This window comes from Mauremys mutica, chromosome 5, assembly GCF_020497125.1.
Source record: "Mauremys mutica isolate MM-2020 ecotype Southern chromosome 5, ASM2049712v1, whole genome shotgun sequence".
Classification (NCBI taxonomy): domain Eukaryota; kingdom Metazoa; phylum Chordata; order Testudines; family Geoemydidae; genus Mauremys; species Mauremys mutica.
Window position 1 is genome coordinate 35,944,182 of NC_059076.1, and position 20,043 is coordinate 35,964,224.

Below are 20,043 nucleotides of genomic sequence, written 5' to 3' on the forward strand. Positions count from 1 at the left end.
CAGAGGGAGTGAACCTAACAGGTAATGATCAAGTGATCTCTCTCCTGACATCCATCTCCACCCTCTGACAGACAGAGGGACACCATTCCTTACCCATCCTGGCTAATAGCCATTAATGGACTTAACCTCCACGAATTTATTCAGTTCTTTTTTAAACATTATTATAGTCCTAGCCTTCACAACCTCCTCAGGCAAGAAGTTCCACAAGTTGACTGTGTGCTGTGTGAAGAACTTCCTTTTATTTGTTTAAAGCCTGCTGCCCATAAATTTCATTTGGTGGCCCCTAGTTCTTGTTTTATGGGAACAAGTAAATAACTTTTCCTTATTTACTTTCTCCACATCACTCATGATTGTATATACCTCTATCATATCCCCATGGGAAGAAAACCTTAGGGAATGAGGAGTTCAGGAAAGTTGGCAGTTTCTCAAGGAGACAATAATAAAAGCATAACTACAAAATATCCTGGTGCAAAGGAAAGAAAGGAACAGTAGTAAGAGGCCAGTATGGCTCCATCAAGAACTCTTTAATGACCTGACAATCAAAACGGAATCTGACAAGAAGTGGAAACAAGAACAAATTGCTAAGGATCTGCACAAAAGAATTGCAGAAGCATGTAGAGACAAAATCAGAAAGGCTAAGGCACAAAGTGAGTTACACCTAGCAAGGGACATAAAAGGCAATAAAAAGAGGCCCTTTAAATACATTAAGAGCAAGAGAAAGATGAAGGAAGGTGTAAGCCCTCTACTTAACAGAGAAGGAAGCTAATAAATGTAGACATCAAGAAAGTTGAAGTGTTTTAATGCCTATTTCACTTCAGGCTTCACTATAAAGGTTAATGTTGCTTAGATACTCAACGCAATATTACCCATAAGGGGGAAGGATTGCAAGCCAAAAGAGGAGAAGAATAGGTTAAAGAATATTTAGATAAGTTAGATGTATTCAAGTCGGCAGGGCCTTTTGAAAGTCATCCTAGGGTATATAAGGAACTAGATGAAATAATCTCAGAACCATTAGCAATTATCTTTGAGAACTTGTGGAGAAGAGGTGAGGAGACTGGAGAAGGGCAAACATAGTACCTATCTTTAAAAAGGGGAACAAAGAGGACACTGGGAATTACAGACTGGTCAGCCTAACTTTTGAAACCTGGAAAGACACTGGAACAAATTGTTAAACAACCAATTTGTAAGCACCTGGAGGATAATAGGGTTGTAAGGAATAGCCAACATGGATTAAGTCAAGAACAAATTGTATGAAACCAGTCTAATTTCCTTCTTTGATAGTGTTCCTGGCGTAGTGGATAGGGAGGGACCAGTAGATGTGATATATCATGATTTTTAGTAAGACTTTTGATTCAGTCCCACATGACTTTCTCATAAACTAACCAGGAAAATTTCGTTTAGATTAAATTACTATTAAATGGTTGAAAGACTATACTCTGAGTAGTTATCAATGGTTCATTATCAAACTGGGAAGGTGTATTTAGTGGGATCCTTCAGGGGGTCAGTCCTGGTTCCAATATTTCAGTTAATTCTGTATTTTAATTAATGATTCGGATAATAGAGTGGACAGTATGCTTATAAAATCTGCAGATGACACCAAGCTTGGAGGGGTTGCAAGCACTTTGGAGCACAGGATTAGAATTCAAAACAACCTTGACAAATTGTAGAATTGTTCTGAAATCAACAAAGAAATTCAGTGAAGACAAGTGCAAAGTACTTCACTTAAAAAGGAAATGAACAATTCCAAAATGGTGAATAACTGGCTGGGCAATAATACTGCTGAAAAAGATCTGAGGGCTATAGTAGATCACAAATTGAATATGAGTCAACATTGTAATGCAGTTGCATAAAAGGCAAACCATTATTTTGAGGTATGTTAATAGGACACAGGAGGTAATTATCCTACTGTATTTAGCACTGGTCAGGCCTCAGCTGGAGTACTGTGTCCAATTCTGGGTGCCACACTTTAGGAAAGATGTGGACAAATTGGAGAGAGGAGAGCAACAAAATTGATAAAAGGTTAAGAAAACCTGTATGAGGAAAGGTTAAAAAAACTGGGCATGTTTAGTCTTGAGAAAAATAAATTTAGGGGACACCAGAAAACAGTATTCAAATATAAAGAGGAGGTAATCAAGTGTTTTCCAGGTGCACCGAAGATAGGCTTAATCTGCAACAAGGGAGATTTAGGTTAGGTATTTGGAAAAACTTTCTAACTATAAGGGTAGTTGAGCTCTGGAATAGGCTTCTAAGGAGGGTTGTGGAATCCCCATCATTGGAGGTTTTTAAGAACAAGTTAGACGAACACCTGTCAAGGATGATCTAGGTTTACTTGATGCTGCCACAGCACAGGAAGCTAGAGTTGGTGACTTCTAAAGGTCCCTTCCAGCCCTGCATTTCTTATTCTATGAACATGCCAGATGGTGGTATTTAATTTCTCATTTTAAGAATTATACACAGGCGTTAAAATGTTTTGAAAGCATAACAAATAATTGTTGGCTCCATGGATCCCTCTGATTTGATATGCTATTCATTAAATGATCAAAAACCAGCTTTTAAATAGTATTTTGTGTCATGATATTAGTACTCTTAGACATACTTTTTTCAGTTTAAGTAATTTATGTTGTATCCTTACTACAGATAGTTCAAGGAACTGCTGACACAATGGCAGTAACGAAAGAAAAGTTATTAAAAATGTTGGCATGCAAAATTGAATTGAAATTAATAGTGTTTTGCACACTGTTCATATAGCCATATGTTGTACTATATTCAATTAAATGTGTACTGATTGCTTCTTTTTTTATTTGTTTCTCCATTGTGCACAAATGTATATATGAACTTGCAGCTATATGTGATGTACCTATTTGGAAAACATTTTGAGAATTAAAAAAGCAAAGTATCTTTATATGAAGGTGATTTCTACCTAATCTCAACATTTTCCTAGCCTACTGCCTTCTAAAACCGTTATATCTAACTAGTAAGATTATAGTAGTTTTAGCAAACAACTTCAGCAATCAGTTAGGCTAGGAAGAAAAAGAATAAACATAAACTTATCTGCTAGTAACCCACCCTAAAATAACATTGTGATAGATAAAGAATAAATGATCATCTGTTTCAGCTACTATTATGACAGATATGTTTTTAATGGTGTACTTTTTAGACTAATATTTTCATCTGTAACTTGATTCCTAATGCCTGAGTTGCCATCTCCATTCTCAGTATAGCATCTGGCAGCAAAACAAATCAGAGGTTGAAGATTTTGGTGTGCTCATTGTGGCCCTACATCCTAATTTTTAGCTCAATTATTTTTCTGCCTCAGAGAGAGAACTAGTTCTAAACGCCTTCACTTCTTTTAATTCAGCAATCGGGCTGAACAGCGCACCAGAAAAAAAAGCCCTAAAATGCAGAGCCTCAATGATTGGTTTGGCCTGCAAGGATTTGGACTGATCTGGGAAGACTTCCAGCCAGCTGGATTCTCCTGAGCCTTCTTCCCAATTATGCACTAAGACTACTGTCCCTCCATGTAGGATCCATGCCACAGCTCAGATGACCAATACCAGTGGTATTGCAGCCCCTACTTGTCTTCGGCTAGAGACCTGATGTCTGGCTGGCATGATCTTTGTGATAGGCATGATGAGCTTTGAAACCAAGCACACTCCTGATGGGGGGCCTCTATGCAGAGTAGAGTTGGGGGAAGTAGAATGTCCTGATGGCTAATAGCTGAAGTAAGCCTCATTTAATATTTAGAATTTACAGATTTCCACACACAAGAACAGTTAGTCTGGATTTTTTTCTCCATTCCTTTCCAAGAAGGAGGGCAGTTTCTGAGATGCACCTGTGGAGCCTGCAGACTCCCAAAAGTCAGTGAGAATATTTAAATATGAAGATATAGCCTACCTTTATTAACTCTTTTTAACACCCACCAGGTAAATCCAAAGGGCCCCCCTGGAGAAACTATTCCCAGTCCATCAGGCCGTCACTTCCCAAGGGTCTGTACCCAGAAACATCCAGATATAATTTTTTTTGCCACAACCAGCCTTTGAACTGTGTTCATTTCTGGACAATTTATAATATGCTGGGGGCACAATCCTATGGTTGATTCCTTTGTTGTTTCTGGGTTCAACTAATCATCTATTCCCATTTAAAAAAAAAAAGCAATTCCTCTTCTCCCGATGTTGTAGACAGAAAGACTGGTGGCTCCTTAAGGAAAAAGAATATTACTCTTCCCTCACAACAGTCCAGAACTGAGCATTCTATATGCAGCTAAGAATCTGAGTATATCTTTAAGCTCAGATCCCATCCTCACTTACCAGCCAGAGTGAGAGAGTTAAAAAACAAACAAAAAAAAAGGAGTAAGTCTGGTGACAACTTTTATCCATGATGCATGAGAATTATGTCATCATGCCAGGCCATGAGAGATGAAGAGCAAATGATGATTAACAAAGCAGTGGAGACAGAACACAATATGTTCCCAAATGCAGAAAGTAAACTTAATAAAAGAGGACATTGTTTTTCTCTGGCCTTTCAGTTACAGTCCTCAAGCATTATTAGCAATAATAATGAGTAAAGAAATATCAGACAGAAATGTGATTTTGTTTTAAATTGATTGTGTCCCTTTCATCATGGTACCTTAGTATTTTTGTATGGCATATATAGGTAGCTTTTAATCTTTTATCTCTGTGCTGTCATCTCTACAGAAAGGTCACAAGATCAAGCTGTCTGACCTGTTCAACTCCTTTGCTTGCAGCCTGGTGGTGTCCTTGGCCACATAAGTGTTAGGTGTTTGTGGGTGTGCGGGGGGGATGGGGGCAGGACAGTAATAGAATGCTTGTGAGAGAGAGGTCAAACCACAATCTTAACCTTAGCTTTTCTCCAAAATAAGTAGATGCAATTGATCTTGTCCACACTACTTCTTGACATCTGTGTCCTCTTCCCAAAGGAAAAAGTTTCTGAGATGGATTAAATTGTGCACAAAGACCTATTCAGTATAATTCTTCACTAAATAAATACCATTTATGTCAGGATTTGCTTCAGTAATTGTTTGTTCAGCACACTTTTTCTGTGAACAGTTAAAACCAAAAAACCTTCCAAGTGCAGTTGTCCCAGGCATGTTCTCTTAAGTTGGTGCTTTGTGTTTTTTGACATCCACTCAAAATGCAGACAGTCCAGGATTTAGAAAGGTTGCTGTATTGTACTGAATCTCAGATATTCCATAAAGTCCATGTTGCATTACTGATATCAGTTATTTTTCACAAGCTTTTAAGACTTTAGTTTGCGAACAGAATATATGGCTTATTGGATGGAGTTACATTAATGACAGGGTTTTGAGTTAGGGCAGCAATGCATGTCATCCATGCCTTCCAGACTTTATCAACCTAGAGAGATTAATGATTGGCTTTGTTAGAAAATATAGCAGCTAACTTGCCAGTGTTTACTTAAAAGATTTGTTTATCCAGCTCATTAAACCTTCAGGAAATAAATGTATTAACTAGGTATATTTAATGGTACACAGTAGCCTTTAGCAACTTTCCAGCCTAAAGAGGAGCAGCTAAGGGAGAAAGCTTGAGGTTATATTTTAATTTTGCTCCAAAAATATGACGATTAATGTTTTGATTTGTGAAAGAAAGTTCTTACATCCTTACATTCTTAAATCTGTTAGTCTTTAAGTGCCACCAGACTTCTCGTTGTTTTCTTACATCCTGATAGAGGTGAAAAGCCATCCATCTTCTTTGACAGAATGCCCTAAATGTGCTCTGCTCTTTCTGAGATAATATTTACTAAAGACATATTCATAAAAACTAGCCATGTCCATATCACCCATTCGTCACACCGAGGCATCCTTCTCGCTTCAGATTGATTGTGTTGACAGGAAGGAGGCAGTAGTTATGCCTGGAGAGGAGAATTCAGCATATAAGGTTCAAAAGGGGAACAAAATCGTAAAATAAGGTTCGGAAATATAAAATATTTTTGTGGGCTTAGTATTTTTTTAATGTATAGCAAAAAGCCCTTTGTGTATGTTAGATCATTTATATTTGGAAGTGGGAATGACATTTGTCATATAATGTTAGCAGCACACAAAAAGTTCTGTCTCTTTTAATGACCAAATTATTTTTATAAATGTAAATATTATTTACATAATATTACATAATATCTCCTAGTAATAGGAGACAAAGTTTTTAATGTAGAGTAGTGGCTTACCTAGTCTGTGCAGTTGAGTTTTTTGCTAGAAGGTTGCTGCATTTTGGTAAAAAATTAAAATGTAGGGAGGAGAACACCATTGCTCAGGGCCAAGATTTCCAAAAGTGACTAGTGATTTTTTGGTTGCCTCAATTTTTAGATGCTCATCTTTTGAGACTTCTTCTAAGGGCTCAGTTTTCAGAGAGTGGGTGTTTTGCACTCTCTGATAAACAGATGTCTCCAGACGGACACCAAATATGGAGGCAACCAAAATCACTTGTCACTTTTGAAAATCTCAGCCCAAATGTCAAATATTTTCATGCAGGTTTAAAATTCCTCACAATGGAATGTTGTCAAGTTTACAAACAGTTTTCATTAACTGCATTAGCAATCATTTTTAAAAACAAAAAGCACACATTTGAAATTATGCTAGTCCTACAAAACACAACCCCTATACACTTCTGTGAGCATGCATGTTCAAGTAGTATTCATGCACCTGCACACAGCTCTCTTTTTTTCTGACCCTCTAGCTCTGCCCTCCCTATGCACCTCTGATCACTTCTTGGGAAGTGACACTGCCTTCAATTTTACAACAGCTCTGCTCTCAGAAGGGCATAGGTTCTTTAAAATGACACATACAGTGTGTCTGCTAGCACCAAGCAGTCAGACATAGTTGGGAAGTGATCTCTGTGTCTGCTCATGATCCAGAACTCAGTTGCTAATGTACATCACATTTTTGGCATGCCAGCTTTAGCAGTATATTTTTCATGTGGAGTGGTGTGAATGTGAAGAATGGTGTAAATATTTCTTAGTTCTAAAACAAAATATTACTGCAAAGTGGGAACAATTTTACTATCTCTGGAGCACCAAACATTTGGCATCTTTATACATGTTCTGACTTCCAGAGTGATGAACTGTATATTTATGCAAAATGTAAAAGTATTAAAATGAGAGGCCAGTATCTAAAAGAGAAATCAAAAGCCTTTCAAAAACATCAAATATTGGAAAAGGAGTGGAAAAGGGAATATCCAGGTCTGTATCAGTGTAATTCCAAGCTCTTGCTGTGTAAGACAGAACAGAAACAGTACAAACAAACAAAACTGTACTTAACTAGAAAGGTTGTGAAGCCATATACATACAGTGACTGAAAACAACTGTGGTTAACCTGTAAGAACAACAAAATGCAAAGCAGAGGATAAATAAGGTTTGAAGATTTCTCAGAGATAATAAATATTAATACTGTATCGTTAACAAGTATTCTGTGTCTGAATTTCACCAAGTTAATGTCTTTTTTTAATTCCCTAAAATTAAAGTTTAAAATTCTACTGTACTAAAATAAATACCCAATTGCTTTTTAAAAAGCAACTAAATAAATACTCATACTACCTGTACTATTGTGTCTCATGTCAGTGGTAAATATTCATCTTACCATCAGTTTTTGCATGCTTTATTTTGATATTTATATATCACATAATTGAAAAGAACAGAGCACTTTTTTTTCCATTCCATGAAAATACCAGTGGATACCAGTGAATTGACTGAAAGGCTGTAAATTGTTCTCAGATTTTTGATATTACAAACCAGTTAAAATTCACTGTTATGGTTTATGGTTTCAGCAAAACATCTGTAAGCTAATAGTTGGCTTGTATCCTGAACTATGAGAGTAAATAATATTCCTTAGAACTGTTTTAGCTTTTCTAATACAACTGTGAATTTTTGTAGTATCCATATAAATGTCCAGGCCTGGTTTTGAAGCTTTTCAGCCTCAGGGTATCTAGTGGCATTGAGTTCCATTTGTGAGTTATGTATTCTATCAAAATACATCTTTTTACCAGATGTCTTCCAGTTTCTTTCTTTTAGAAATAGTTATCATGGCCCGCTTTCTCACCTTTGTTGGTCTCCGTATGAATGTCTCTCCGTGCGTCTAATCATTCTTGTTACCCACCTCTGACCCACTTCTCTTTCTGTCTCTTTTTTTAAGATAAAGTGACCACATCTAAATAGATTTTTCCAGATGAGGGTGTAGCATTTATTTGTATAATGGCATTATACTATTTTATCTCCAATTCTGTAAGCAAGCTAACATTTTGTGGATTGTCTTTGATTGCCACTAAACAGTGAGCAGAGATTTTGATCAAACAATCTATAGGGGCACCCATGTCTTTTCCCTGAGTGGTTGCCATTGATCTGGAGTTCCGTCAGGTATGTGTATAGTTCAGATTATTCCTTCCAGTGTGCATTACCTTCTGTTTGTCACTACTGAATGTCATTTGCCACCAGGCTGCCCACTGATAGTCTTCTCTAGTCTTGACTGACCAACTGATTTTCCCTCCTCACTGGTCACTCTTTTTCTAGAACATTGTTAAAATATTAAACACCAGTCTTACCGGGGAACCTTACTGTTAGCCTTTTGTTGGGTTAAAAATGGCAACGACTAGCTAGCCTGTGAGATCTCATTTTCAGGAAAACTTTCTTGATATTCTGTCTAAATATTTACTTTCTTAATTTCACCTCATTCCTGCCTTTACCTATCACATGTCTGCATGTACTTACCTAGATAATTCCTCTCCTTCCTTGACTTTCTTGTTTTAACAACTTTCAGGTATGTGTAGACTCTTATGTCCTCCCACAGTTTTCTCAGTTTTACTTGGGCACTGATAGAGGTGGAGGTGCTCAGATGCCTTTTTAAACTTGCTAAGGCATCCTACTTTTATCTCCCTTCACACACAAGTATTGCTGAAATTTTCCTAGCAGCTGTGTAAAATATGCCAAGAATCCCAGTTGTAGGGGATATAAATCATGATAGTATCAGGCTGGAACTGTCTCCCTACAGAAAAATAAGAAGTTGTAAACATGTCAGAGAATTTAGTTGAAGTTCTCATATCTATACAAATAAACTGAGCCTTTTAAAATGTGAGCAAATCTGTGTAATATCAAAGCCTTGGAACCTATATTCTGAGCCATAGAATTGGTGCAGTTTAGCAAACTTTGCTTAAATCAGAAAGCCTGCATTAGTTTTGCCACTGTCTCAGATTTTCCTGGAAAATATTAGTAAACAGAAACTTTTTACCAAGTCACCTGTAAAATGAAAAATTAGTAATTACATTGACTAGTAATACATCATATAAAAGAGCACATCTCGTTGTCAAAGAACTTGCCATATAATACTCCTGAGAAGTATAATCCTGCATGAATACCCTTGAGTTGGAAGCAGGGAGGCTGTGATTTTATCCATGGCCACAGCAGGAGGCTTGCTAGTGCTGTCATTAGAACTCAGGAGTTCTTAGCTCCCAGCCTGTACTCATTAAGCCCCTCTGTCAAGAAAGCATTTAAGCACAGTGACTTTAAGGTGACTTAAGCGTGTGCTTAAATGTTAAGTGCTTTTTCCAAATAAGGATGGCTTCCTGAATAGACCAAGTCTTTCTCTTTAAACATCAAAGAAATTGAAGTAAGTAGTCCTGTCTAACTGAAATATTCTACCTTATGTTCCACCCTAAACTTGGTAGTGTCATAATGAATTGCTATCCGTCCCAGAGATATCTAGAACTGATCCATCCAGTGCTGGTTATGTCGTGCCTTGTGCACTGTCATAAGATGCAGGTTAGGGTAATTCTACACACTTGTGTATTTGTCCCATTTATGAGACTGAAGGTCAGGTGAAACAAATCAACTGGTCCTTTTGCTGTGCTCAAGAAACCATGTATTCTTATTAACTGCTTTGGTCAGAACCGCAACACCCTTGGTTTCAAAATATACATAGCCTTGATGTTATTACTTCTGAAATAATGTTTATCATAGGATCACTTTTGGTTACACATTTCTTCATTCTTCTTTGATAATTTGCAACTGGTGATAGTTTATTTTATATTTTAAAACATTCCCAAGTTCAGTAATGTCGTGTCATGTACTTCAGCCAGCATGCTGTCCTCTGAGCTGCAGCCATTTTTGGATTGAATTCAAAGTAAGACTAAGACAAATCCATTTTGTGTGCAATCAAGCACAAAATAATGTTGAGATTTCCTGTTTTCCAGTAGACAGATAGCATATAGTTTTGTCAAAAATAGCAGGCAACACAAAGTTCAAATTCAGTAAATTTGTTACACTGGACTCTTTCAATCTGGGAAGTAATAGCTTTTAGCAACTGTAACCATAGCATAGAGGGCATTGATTTTTGGACCAGCTGAAAGTTCATGCATCATGTAAATAGCTGTTACTTGACTTGCTTTCCATTGTACATCTACATGTAAGAGCGTTTTGGCTTACAGTATGCCAACAATTTTACTGAAGTACCTTTACTATATAAATAATTAAATTTATCTACTAAAATAACCCTATAGCTTCAGTTGGTTATGGTATTTTTTCACTTCCTGTCTTAAACAGTTGTATAATGTAACTTTGCTGCCACTACATTCCCGAGGTGGCTGCATTTCAGTGGTTAATAAAATGAATCTCTATATAATTTGTCTGTAAAGTCTCTTGGATGTCTCTTGAATTAACTAAATGGTTACTAAAAATTGAAGATATTTTTTCAGGAGTCGTTTCACTGGTCTAACTGATTTTACTAACTTTCACATCTGGGTTTCTGCTTGTTTTTCAATCCTTGGTCAGAAATCGACATTGAACGTTGCGTCCGTGAATCAGTCAACCTTTTTTGCTGGACCCCTAAGAGTGCAACATACAGGCAACATGCACAGCCTCCAAAGCAAGCCAGTGACGGCAATGGCTCAAGAGGTTCAATGTCCTGCTTCACAGCAGATTATCAGGATGCACCTAAAAGTGACCTGGTGAGTGTTTTAGGATTATGCTTTCCTGTCTTCTCCAGAAAAGCATGTAGTGTTAAGGGTAATGCTAGAAAAACTTTATGAAGAAAATCACACCTCTGTTATATTGTAATTCAGGTTTGGCTTCTTTTAGGGCAATACTTTATTATTATTCATTACTAAACATGTATGTTGTTAGCTCTTTAAATTTACAGTAATGTTTTAAAATGCCTTAGATCTTTCTAAAACAGGTTTTCTGGAAAAGGTGTGTTATGAAGGTCTTATGTTCATCAGACAAGACTGGCAATATTACAACTTGTGAGTTAGTGAAACTAGAAATGAGTTGCGCCGATTATCCTAACCAACTGACAATAATGCTTTTATACCTTTGCTATGTGATTTTTCCCACTCCAATCATGGCTTTTAGTTTCAAAGTCCTCATGTACCTGCTGCCTATATTTCTATGTACTTCATGTCCTACATAATGAGTAAGACCTCATGGCCTTCACTACAAGGCAACCAAGTGTAATTCCAGCACATTTTTCAAATATGGTAATGCAGAAGTTGCGCAAATTCACTTCAAGAAGAGCTAGGAGTAGAGCCTGAGATCTCCAATACATATGACCTAAGTCAGCCTGCTCTTGTGCTAGATCTGTGGGGCTGGCTGTCCTGCCTGCAACCGCTGCTCCAAACACCTGGAACTGTTGAAGGTTGAGGGGTGTGTTTTGTTTTGAGGAACAGTTTATTGCAGTGAATGAAAGAACAGCTCCTTGGGGGAGGCAGTGCCTTCCTCCCCACCTGTACATGTTGAACCTTCTGATTTTTGCTCTGGTTTTAATATCAGTGTGATCTTTTAATTTTTGTTTCAGTACCATTTTGATCCTAAAGCTGCTGTAAGGAATGTGCCAGTAAAATTATTTTATCTTGTGCCAGGACTACCTCCTACCCCATCTCCACTCTTTCGGCTCTGTAAAGCATTTTATTTCCATAACAGAGGATTATCAAGGGCCTGGCTGCAGGACTATGAGCAAGGTCTTGCTACTGAAGAAGAATAGTGAAGGGAGTAAAGTTTCCTGGAGAGGGTCAGGAAACTTTGCACTAATGCAAGACAGGCTGTGGTCACTTCTGAATGCTTTTTCCATCTGGCATGTCATGTTACAGTTGTTGTTCAAATCTTGTAAGTGAGCAGATCTTGGGTAATAGTATGTGAATGAGTCCTTGTGTTTTCTGTTACCAGTGAAATTTTTTCACAAAGAATAGATCTGTACTCTGTAGCAATTTTGCTTGGCAAAAATAATTTCCAGATGTCCCCTTGTAGCTTCTGTTACTCTAGCCTAATAGTTATTTCATTGTCAAATATGCTACCTTAGATTAAGGACATTGGGCTATTTTAAACTTTCCTTCCTCAGCAAATGCTCAAATCTCCTGTTTTTATTTTGCAAAAGATTTTAAATAATTTGTACCTGTCCCATCTTGAATCAGAATGTTTGCAGAGCTGGCATTGCAATTGCAAGAGAGATGCTTACACAAAGTGCATTATTCTTCAGTAAGTTATGTTAGGTCATTAGAGTTGCTTCCATCTGTTCCTTCTTAACCATTGAGAAATCAAGGCAATGAAATGTGTGGCTTAAATGTACCTTGCTATGACAAATAGGCTTTTCAACCTCCTTATCATCCTCTGACAAGCACCAATATTTCAGTATCTTTGTTTTACATTGTAATACAAAAATGAAGGATGGGACTTATGTAATCTCTTTACAAAAGTGAAAAGCAAAATATAAAAAAACTAAAGAGGAGCTACACGCTGGCTTAGCCGTTGTGGACTATAATCTTTCACGGTAATATCTTAATTTAAAAACAGAAGCTCCTGCTGCTTATTTTTCATTATAATTATTAAGGCTACAGTTGGGATTAGGGTACAAATACCAGTAGGCTTCCAGTTTCTTCAAGCTGGTTTTTCCCTAGGCCTGGCAGCACTACTTTAAAAGTCCACATTTCTTCATTTTGTCCACTCCTCTGCTCTGAGATGGACAAGTGCTTAGTATACCATAGTCGTGGGACCTGCTTCAAGTTGAAGAATTCGTCCCCTGCTCAGGTCATGAAATATTTGGCTGTGGAGTCATATCCGTGTGTTTTGGGCACTTGCTTGTAATATATATGAGCTCCTAAGTATGGTAACTCTTTATTTCTGAAATATCAAGATGGCTGTGTTAGTGGTCCTCACTTGAGCTAGCAGGGTTTTAAAGACAGGGACTGGACTGAATAGTCTAGAAGACGTTCAGGGCCCAACAGTCTTAAAACACGACATACTCAAAAGTCCAGGACTCAGTAATGTGCAAATAACCTGTGTCCCCTTTCCCTATTCTGCTAGACACAATGTCTTTTTTGTTCTCTGTTCAGTAACCACAACTGGTTGCTTCCCAAGAATAAAGGACGTAGAGACTTGCACCTCCAAAGGAAATGTTGTCCTAACAGTCCTTTTCTTTTTTCTGAGATGGCAATGATCTGACACCTTTTATTTTTTAAAAGGTTTTGTTTTGAATTTTTTCACCTCAAGTGTCTGCTGTTCACTGGCAGAGCTCTATTCTCATGCAGGGCTTTGTCCGGTATGTTTATCCATACAGCGTACACAGTTATGATCATTTCAGTAATTTTCACATCAGTGTAATTGTTATAATAAAAATGTTCCTGTAGCACATCTGTTTCCAATCTGAGGAGGTGCAGCCACCTTCCCCTTTTCTTATGGATAGATGGGAGTGGGGGGATGTCTTGAACCTTATGGAAGAGTGTCCTGATAATTTTTTTTGGCCTGTCTTAGGAAAGGAGACTGAAAGTGATTGGCTTGTTTGGTCTAGCAAAAAGAAGGCTACGAGGAGATATGATTGTTCTCTGTTAATACATTAGGGAGGGTAAATACCAGGAAAGATGAAGGACAAATGGATATAAACTGGCCATGAACAATTTTCTAATCTTCAGAGGGGTGAAGTTCTGGAACAGTCTCCCAATAGGTGGTGTGAGGGCAAAATACATAATTTAGTTTTGAGAGAGAGTGGGAAAATTTATGCGTTTGCTTGTATGATGAGGTTGCCTGTGATAGTAAAGGGCAGAGGTCAACAATCCTGGGAGCTCACTTCTGGTTTGTATTCTGGTCCTAAAAGCTCATGCTTTAGAACTTCATCTGGCCACCTGCGGGTGTCAGGAAGGGATTCCCTGCTCCAATGAATTCTGTTTATCTCCTTCTTCTGAAGCATTAGGGATGGCCATGGCTGGAGATGAGACAGTGTATGAGAGGGGCTCTGAGCTGGTACTGAGCATTCTTTCTCAGGCACTTGTCTGGCTGGTTCTTGCACACATGCTCAGGATCTAATTGATGGCTCTATGGGGGTCGGGAAGGACTTTCCCTGTACATCAGATTGGCAATGAGCTTGGGAGTTTTTTGCCTTCCCCTGCAGTGTATGTGTGAGTGTATGTCACTTGCCAGGATGATCTTGGGTATATCTCACTTAATCATTGGTGTTGAAAGCCTTAACAACTCACCCTTTTGGACCTCTGACATCAATATCGGCATTCTATCCCTCCAACAAAACCTGTTTTCTGGTCACCATTACATTTGTGAGGCGAGTATCAGGAGTGGCAATGTCCTCCATGCATGTTCCACAATGATGAAGTGGTGCTGAGAACTCCACAATCACTTCTCCCAAAGTTAATTCTTCTTTCATTGCCTCTCAGGAGATTATTCTTCCATCATTCTGTCCCAGGCCACAGCCTCTGACCAAGAAGCTGTGACACAACTTGGGCATCAGAGGAGCACTGAAAAATTGCACTAAACATACAGAATCCACGAGAAGGTCAGGCACACTGTTTGTCTCCTTTCATCCAAAGTGTCAAGGACTTGGAGCTTCCAAACCATCCATTGCTGTGTGGCTCAGACTGTGCATCATGGGGGCCTATAAGGTATCCCTGTTCCAGAAGAAATCAAGGCACATTCCACGGGATCTGTAGAAACCTCATGGGATTAACAAGCAAGTGCTCCCATCACTGACATATGCAGAGTGCCCATGGGCATTGACTAACCCCTGTATCAGACACTATAAAGTGGAGTTCCTGTCTTTTGCAGAGACCTTTTTTGGCAGGAAGGTGCTACAGGTGGTGGCCCAGTATTGCCTTTTGACAAACCTTAGTGGGCGGGATTCCTTTTTTAGCTCATTCTATTTACTTTTTCCTTATCCCTCCCTATTTCTGTTTCACTGCTTGCTACTTCCCAGACATAACAGAGCTGTGGCAGACACTGGGCTGCAGAATGAAACATTTCTTACCAGATAATTTCCTTTCTGCTAGCAGCATCTCCCACAATTCTACCCAGCCTGGATGGCTCTGTAGCCAAGGGGTCAGCTTTTTATTTGGACAGTTACTATGCAGACAGTTGCCTGCTGCACATAGTTAATAAGTGGGCATCTGATGATGATGTAAATATATTTCTACAAGTTTCACCCGGCTTTGGAATGACTCATCTGGCGACAAAGGAGACATGGCCAGCACACACTGTGCTGCAGCTTTGATTTGCTTCTGGAAACTGCAGTGTGTTGGGGAGCAGCCCAGAAATAACAGAATTGTGGCAGATGCTGATAGCAGAAAGGAAATTATTGTGTAAGGAATTTTCCATTCTCTGTTTTACAGAAGGGGAAGCTGAGGCATAGATCTTGTAACTTGATCAAGGCCACAGAGAACACTATTGTTAGAGCCGCGACCGGATATTGGGACTGCTTGATTCCTCATCCAGTGCTTAAACCACTGAACCACATTTGTTATTGAAATATTATTTGTATCATCGTAGCATCTAGCATACATTTATTTGTATTACCCGGACATGGACCAGAACTCTAGTCTGCTACGTGTTGTACAAACATAGAACAAAAAGGATCCCAGCTCCAGAGAGCTTACAATTGAAGTATAAGATAAGAGACAACAGATGGATACAAATACACCTGGGAGTACAAGAAAACAATGAGTCATTGTTGGTCAGCATATAGGCAGTGGTCAAAGCACACTTGCAGCCTCGCTGTTGTCAAGCTTGTTATAGGCATCATGACAAAACCGAGTGTTGAGGGATTTTAAGGAGACGATGAGGTAGCTTTCTGGATAGTTACAGGAGTTCCCCCGAGTGTAATGGGCAGTGGGGAAAAGCCAGAAGGTGCTTGTTTGAAAATGTAACAAGAGAGAGATGGAGGCTGGCATCGTTGGCCAATTGAAGGCAGGAGTTGGCCTGTCAGTGGTGAATGAGAGATGATAGGTAAGATAGGGATAGGTGAGCACTGAAGAGCCTTGAAATTGAAGCCAAGTTGCATGTGTTTGATGCAAAAGAGAAGGGAAGCCAGTGGAGGGATGTGAAGAGGTTATAAAACCAAGGAGACCCAAAAGTAAGAGATCAGTAGGCATGCATGAAATAGTCGAGTAAGACATTTTTCTTAACCTTGAGAAAAGTTCCACTGTCTGAGCCAAAGTACTGGCCTTATCAGAAAAGCCTCTTTGACGTTGCGCCACAATTCCTTTCACACCCCTAAAGGACTCTGGATTATACTAAATTTATATTGGAACTCTTATTTTTATATAATTCTTTTTATGTCATAAGCTGTATTTCCCCTGTAGACCAAAGCCAGCAATAGACTCATCCAATCCACCAGTGCCAAGGAGTTAAGCAAATGTTTATGGTATGTAACACAAATGAAAAAAAATTTTTGTAGTTTCAGCTGCTTTCCCTTTTGTCGTTTTTATTTTTCCTTCTCCCTCTAACACATGTTGTATTTTATGTGGAGTGCTTCAGTATGATGGCTGCATCCCTTCTGAAACTAAAGGAAAATCAGGCTTTCCAGGTACTATGGCAGCATACTAGTTTACCATGTTAGAATTTACACATAAAGATTTATGAATATACTCAGTTGTTTTAATGATTATGAGGATCTGAATAATGTGGACAATTGTACCATGAGGGAGATATTCAATATGAAGGTATAGTCTATAAACATGTTCATTTTTATGCACTGTAGTTTTTTGGCAGACTTCCAGTCATGCATATGTGAAAGTTAGTGTGTCTAGTTATCATAAGAGGCACCTGGGGAGTTTAGATTCCTAAAACCAGTTTAGTCTATGTCACTGACCATCTGGAGTTATGTTAGTCTTCAAGTAAAGTTTCTAAAAGTTCTTTGAGCTCTTTAGATGAAAGGTATATGTAAGAACAAAGTAATGTTGTTGTTCTCTTAATCCTAGGGCCATCTTTCCTTTGACTTCCTCACCCACCTCTCGTAATAAGATCTGCGCCAGGGAAAATTTGCTGCCATTGCCTGTAATGGGGCCAGATTCTAATCTTCAGTGTACAGCACAATCAGTAGTGGATTTCAGAAAATCCAGTGTACTTACTTGCAAATCTAGCTCTTACAAGCACATTTCTCAAGACCTCTCCTAACTGCCTTCCCACTCCCTGAAACAAACGCACTACTTCTGCAGTATGCTTGTTTCTCCACTAACCTGGTCTTCAGTTTCATAATGATGGGTTACATTTATCTTTTGAGGTTGGATGTTTAGGAGTGGGAACAGATGGAAAATGGTGGCCTTGATGGAAAAAACATAGACTTTACAATGAGGGTATTTTTACGACTTTTTAAAATTTCAATGTTTAATTCTAAACACTGGCTGTCTCCTCATGTATTTGTATTTTTCTTTAAGCTGCTTGACTTTGTCTCTTGAGTGCTTTTTATTGACTATCCAAATATTTGCATAGTATATATCGGAATGTTACAGTACTTTGGTTACCAATAAAATTAGAAGTGTTTGCCCCTGGGTAAGTATTTTTCTCCCCAAACTATCAGCTGGTAAAATTAAACCTGTTTTTACCCTTAGCATTACTTAACTTTCTTCTTCTTAGTGACATTTAATTGCAGCTGCATTAAAAGGCTCAGAAACCTACCTCCTCCCTAGACTTCCCAAATATTTAGCTTAATCTTTTACTCTTTCAGCCATAAAACATGTCTCTACTGAGATATAATCTCAAGAAGGAAAGAGAAGCAATAGGATGTAATACGGCCTCAGATGGAGTATCTACTATGCTGACATTCAGTTTAGCTACCGCTTAGCCTTTTAGTGTAGTTTAGTTTTTTTATTAGTTTGATAGGTCTTTTATTTGACTTTTTTCCCCTTCAAACAACCTCTTCCTTCCCCACCTCTCTTCTTGGGGGCTGTCATTGCCATTGCCATTGCCATCGCCATGGTATGTCAGGATACCCAGGCTTGAAGAGCGGCAGCCTGCAAGGAGTTCATTTCAGTTAATGATGGACATTCCAGGTGCCTCCACTGTTTGAAAGAGACTCACATACCTAACAGTGTAACAGATGAACATCTTTTAAAAGCAGATCTAGAAAAAAACAGAAATAAAATTTAGACTCCTCATGAGGGAGTGAACAAATTTGAGCTGTTGAAAAGTGTGTTTTAACTGGTGAATTAGGCATGTCATAATGATACATCAGAAGCCAGCAAACACTTAAACTTATTGGGAGCTCCAAAATTTGCAACGGATGCTGATAAGCTTTATAACGTTTTCAGAATCTCTGATCAGTACAGTGCTCCAGTGCGCCCACTAGACAAGTGCGCATGGAGAAACATGGAGCATAATAGGGCCTCTCATGGTGTTTTTACAGCTGCTCCTTAGCAGGCCCAAAATACCAGGTTTCCCTTCCTGAAGACCTTAGAAGTACTAGGTTTTCTCTACTGCTGACTGTCAAAGAAGTCCAAAAATACAATCTGCTGCCAGGTCCTACAGACCTCCTAACTGCAGGAGAGTAGGGGGGTTTTGTTTGTCTTTTTTTTTTTTATAACTGCGATTTTAGTCGTATTCCAGCATTTGCACTAATCCTTAGTGTTTGTAGTAGTTGGTGACTGACTCACTGTAGGTGAACCTAGAAAATTGCCTAATTTCTGTGAAATTTAAATCAATCACTAGAAGCTGAGAGCTGTAAGATCCCTACCAAGATGCAATTTGAACATCTACACATCAGAAATGGTTGATTATTTGTGTAGTAGATTTTTTAAAATGTGTATTTTACACACGTGCGTGCGCGCACACACACACACACACACACACACACACAGAGTGAGCACTTTGAAAATTATACAGTCTGATCTCTTTTAGCCACAAGTAAGAAAGTTAGTTATGACAGCCTTGTTAAATGGTGTGTTGTGCTGACTGATTATATTAAAACTGCTTAAAAAGAGTACCTTCTAGTACAAGTTTGTGAGGAAAAACCCATTATGGAATATAATAACCACATGAGCTACAAGGCAAAAATGAGCTCAAACCTAGTTTGAAGTAGCCAATCCTTCACTCTCAAAGCAAACTTTAAAACTACTGACCCAAGACATGGAGGTGAAATCCTGGCCCCTTGAAATCAGTAGTCGTTTTTCCATTAAGTATTTTGGGGCCAGGATTTCACCCAAGATGTCTGGTCATAGCCATGAGTTTTAAGTAGGAAAAACTCAGAACAATCTACTAAACTGCAAAATGAACCAGGGATCTTCAGTAACAAAGGTACAGATATCTGCCACTTCAGCTACATTAATAATTCCAGTGGATGATAGCAGTAGTAAACTCTTATCCCGTATGTAGCTCAGTCACTAGATGGAGTCCAGCACATTTAGCCACCTTGTTACACACTCCTGTTAGGGGAAAAGCTTGGGACACTCATGTGACAGATATGGCAATTTTCCCTAATATCTTACTGTATTGCATTTATATATCATTGGGGGCCAGAGACTGTATGTAATTCCATGAGGGGGAGGTGACTTCAGTCCTTCAGGAACTAAGAACATCAGGAGGAGATTAGGAAAATTCGCTCAGTTGTTACACCTCCAGTAAGGTACCACTGCCTGCAGTCTTGCATATAGTGGTTCAAATTAAACTCTCCAGGGAACAACAGACAAAGAAAGGCCTTTTGGATAAATAGCTGGAGTATAAACTTACTCAGGCCCTTCTTTCTAATCCAGTAAACAGACAGGATCTTCTGTCCAAGGTAGGGTCCTAGTCTTTAGGAAAGGTTTGGAAAGACTGACACCTGCTAGAGAC

General features: G+C 38.6%; 1 protein-coding gene across 3 annotated transcripts in view; it reads left to right on the top strand.

Annotated features, from left to right (window-relative positions):
• The window catches only part of TBCK (TBC1 domain containing kinase), a 167,873-nt gene that overhangs the window by 100,778 nt on the left and 47,052 nt on the right, over positions 1 to 20,043 (top strand). For all 3 annotated transcript variants that reach the window (XM_045018236.1, XM_045018237.1, XM_045018235.1), the window contains exon 23: positions 10,783 to 10,958. In XM_045018236.1, coding sequence (XP_044874171.1) covers positions 10,783 to 10,958 — 176 coding nt within the window. The remainder of the gene's footprint in view (positions 1 to 10,782; positions 10,959 to 20,043) is intronic.